This window comes from Daphnia pulicaria, chromosome 6 (genome assembly GCF_021234035.1).
Source record: "Daphnia pulicaria isolate SC F1-1A chromosome 6, SC_F0-13Bv2, whole genome shotgun sequence".
Lineage (NCBI taxonomy): Eukaryota > Metazoa > Arthropoda > Branchiopoda > Diplostraca > Daphniidae > Daphnia > Daphnia pulicaria.
Genome location: NC_060918.1, coordinates 17,893,841 through 17,897,680, shown reverse-complemented (window position 1 = coordinate 17,897,680; position 3,840 = coordinate 17,893,841). Strand labels below are relative to the sequence as shown.

Genomic DNA, 3,840 nt, shown 5'->3' with positions numbered 1-3,840 from the left:
GATAGCGCATTCTTTCACGGATAAATTGGTCTGTGACATCGAAATCGTGTTTGTATGATGTCAAGGTGTGCTGATTGCCCCTTATCTTCTGTTCTTCTCGAACATTTTCTCTCTTTTATTTATTCAAGAGCTACCATACAATTCCAACAGTGGAACAGTACCGATAGGACTACGTTGGCCGTCGCAGAGCTACCAATTGACGACTTTCTCAATAAACTGACGGATATGATTAGTGGGTTTACTACACATCATTTTGTTGCCAAAAAGCAGGGAAGATATTGCAAAGTTGAAGGAAAACTTGAAATCAAATGAATGTATATTACAAGGGGATTACTCCCAGAATTATTCAATGACTATGCAAGACGCTACACAAGGAATGTTTTGCAATGCCTCTAGTCAAGAATAAACTGAAGTAATAACTTTCTGATTTCATCATGCAAAAGAGAAAAATGTTATAGAAATGGGGAATTAGGCCGTTGCCTCCAAAGAGATCACGACTTGATATGGATAGTGAACAGAGTCATAAGGGTGAATCTGATGTAAAACATTTGACGTCTGAATGTGTCGAAGGGATAGTTGATATCGAAGGTACTTCACTTAGCAATAGCGATCTTCTAGTAGTACCACCTGATTCCACACCCATTCCAGTATTCGACTAGAACAAGCCTTTTTAAAGGATACATTTTAAATGTATCATTTATATAGAGATTGGCGTTGCAATTTTCAAGGGGAAATGTTTATAATATATATGAAAGATTTTTTAGATAATGCCACTGTATTCAGGATTTGGACAAACGGCGGTCTTCCTCGTACAAAGCGTTAAAAAACTGGCGGTTCCCAATATAAGCTATCAGTTCGCACTGACCAAATGTGTCAGTCACATTATCTGAAGATGAGCCTGCAAAGAAATTACAAGGGTTTTCTACTATAGCCAATTGATAAAAGAGACAAAAACTTTGGAACATTCTTCTCTTGTAAATGTTCGGACTGCGGATCGTGGACACGGTAAAATTGTGGATGTGGGACAGAACGTTCAAGGTGAGAGCATTTTCGGTATAATTTGCAAAATATTTTCTTTCGCTTGTCACTATAACATTGTCTTGGCGAGCATGTATCCTGAATAGAAGAATTGCAATTATAATTGTTGTTTTTCATGAACGACATATGATTTTAGTTATTACTACTGTTTCTACAAAAATTTCCTCACTTTCTGTGGATGTCTTTCTTTTTCACATGAATACCCACTCTATAGCCGGTAGATTAGGAACATCTGGTGCTTTTGGTCGGCTGTTGCGTATGTTTCTTAACATCTAGTAGATATAGCTGTCCAGTCTAGTTTAAGATTAAGCTGTAGCCAGAAGTGACGCCATCGCCCCGGAATCACGCAGAATGCTTCTCGCACGCGTTGTACGATTTAAGCATTAATTTAAGTTTAACGAAAAATGTTAAAATCGATGAAGTTGAATCTGACGGGAAGTTCATCCAACTTAATAACAAGAGCGAAGAGGTTTAAATGTTTTCTTCAGATAATTTGTAATTTATCCTGAAAATGTGTCGTCAATTTGCAAGAGGAGGTATTGTTGAATGCATGCAGTTTGGTTCACGAGACCCTGAAAGACCGAACTGTTTCCCAATTTCATCGGGCAATCAAAGTGGCTCCCGAAGGGACTGTGTCTATTTGGTCCTCATGTATGCGGCTGTAATTTTTCAGCATTGGTTTGGCACAAAACGTGCAAAATTGAGGCGTTGTTTTGCTGGTTTTGGTTTTATGTACAGTTGTCTTTTCTATTTAGACAGTGGAAAAAAAACACGAGCCACCTTCCACTGATGGAGACACAGCGATGGTACAGTATCCTTAAAAAAAATCAGAATGAATTTTCTTTCAAAAAGCCCCCTATCCATATTGCAGGGAACTGTGTTGGGCTATTAGCACAAATTTAGAGGGAAAGGAACAAAGCGAAAGGTGGGAAGAAAGAAACCCGTCCACTTTCCGAAAAAAAAAATAAGGAATAGCCTTAAGGTGCGTTCACACTGCCACTAACGCAGCGTTACGGAGCGTAGCGTAGCTTAGCGCCACTGGGTGTTAACGGAAGAATAAAATTGACAGCAAGCCTAAAGGTGCGTTCACACTGCCACTAACGCAGCGTTACGGAGCGTAGCGTAGCATAGCGTAGCGTAATGCCACTGGGTGTTAACGGAAGAGTTGGTACTGTAGCGTAAGGGTGTTTGAAGCTCCTCCTCCCGGTAGATTGAGTTGACTCTTTTTTTTTCAGCAGATGGCGTCCTCAACTCTTAATGACTCTGTTTACTTCTTGACAGCTGGAAATGATTTCGTTCAGTTCAATTCTCGTTTCTTATTTCAACGCGTCGAAATCGTAATAGGTGAGTTCTTTCGATTTCCTGTTTCATCATTGGTATAGATTGTTTAAACTTGAAACCTTTTATTTGAAACCATTAGAATGGCGTCGTTGGATTCTCAATTTATTTGGAGCCTAGAGTTGGACAATCAGCTCATGGAGCTGATAGAACAATTTCCTTGTCTTTATAACCGAAACGATGAATACTTCAAAGTTCCCTGGAAGCGTAATGATGCAATTGCAGAAATTGGGAGAATTTTGGGATGTGGTAAGTCATTGTATGTAAAATGGAATTATCAAGTGTAAGCTAATAATGTTTTATTGTATCTAGACATGTTTGAGGTAGCGAGAAGATTCAGGCAGTTAAAAGAAAAATACATTACTGACATCACTGAATCCCAGGACGCAGAAAAATTTGTGATGTGTAAAATGGATTTTCTTCAACCACACCTTGAATCTCATAGTCCCACTCCCAACAATCAATCTTCAGAATTTGTCTTTGAATTCGTAGATGTTCCAAAAGAAACTGAGAAGACCAAGAGAACAGCTGTTGATGAGGACCATTCTTCCAAAAAAAAATATCATTACTACGGAAAATACTGTATGGAGCAGCTATGGCATTAGTCTGGGCCAGACGTTGTCCAACTTGAACCCTCAAGCGGCCTGCTCTCTTCGCCATTCCATTGAATGGCGAAGATCATTTGATCATTGATCATTTGATCATCATTGATCATTTTTCAAGAGCTTAACGAAAATTAGTTTGTTTTTGATTTATTTTTATTGGAATGTGTCTTACAATTCAAATAAAAATATGGCAATGCCTCGACATTAATACGCTTACCTTTGTCCTTTTTTCTATTTCATGAGACATTAATCTGTTGAAAGTCCTCAGAAACTGTCCTTTTGTGTCACAAGGGTTTCAAGTGTAGTCAGAAAGTTGTAATCTATGCATTTCCCCATTCGTTTAAAAAAGTACGTCGCCTTTCTATGCTGCTATTTCATGGCACGCATAGCGATTGCAAGACAACGTCGTCGTCCAAGAGGTCGTAAATGGGTGAATTCTCTTAACACGGGAGATAACAGAAACAAATATGGTGCATATCGTGCTATCCTAGCAGAATCTAGGTTGTCGAATGAGTCAAATTTCTTTTATTTTGTTCGAATGACACCAAGTCAATTCGAGTATATTCATTCAAAAGTAGCTCCATATATACAGCCCGGAAAAACAAATTTTCGTCATTCAATCCCGACTGGTAAGAATTTATCATTTTATTGTATGCTGAATTAATTAAAGGAAAATATGTTTGGTTTTCAGGAGAACGCCTTGCATTAACTCTGCGATTCCTGGCATCCGGAGAAACTCTGCATTCTCTACGCTATAGTTTTCGAGTCGGTGTATCAACAGCACATTCTATTGTCCGATCGACTTCACAGGCAATATTCTTAGCATTATCACCTACATACATGAAAGTACCATCTAGTC

The 3,840-nt window shown here is 38.6% G+C and overlaps 1 protein-coding gene across 1 annotated transcript; it reads left to right on the top strand.

Moving 5' to 3' along the window:
• Positions 1–2,303: 2,303 nt before the first annotated feature.
• Positions 2,304–3,225, top strand: LOC124341711. Its single transcript, XM_046794650.1, has 4 exons — positions 2,304–2,382; positions 2,459–2,625; positions 2,689–2,781; positions 2,869–3,225. Exons 2-4 carry the CDS (start codon positions 2,460–2,462, stop codon positions 2,979–2,981), a joined length of 372 nt encoding a protein of 123 aa, XP_046650606.1. The 5' UTR covers positions 2,304–2,382; position 2,459; the 3' UTR covers positions 2,982–3,225.
• The last annotated feature ends 615 nt before the right edge of the window (positions 3,226–3,840 follow it).

Excerpts from the sequence above, each read along its gene's own strand:
- LOC124341711 (XM_046794650.1), top strand. The coding sequence starts at position 2,460 with ATGGCGTCGTTGGATTCTCAATTTATTTGGAGCCTAGAGTTGGACAAT. Across the intron at positions 2,626-2,688 it reads TGGGAGAATTTTGGGATGTG|ACATGTTTGAGGTAGCGAGA; the intron begins GTAAGTCATTGT and ends TATTGTATCTAG. Across the intron at positions 2,782-2,868 it reads CGCAGAAAAATTTGTGATGT|ATGTTCCAAAAGAAACTGAG; the intron begins GTAAAATGGATT and ends TTGAATTCGTAG.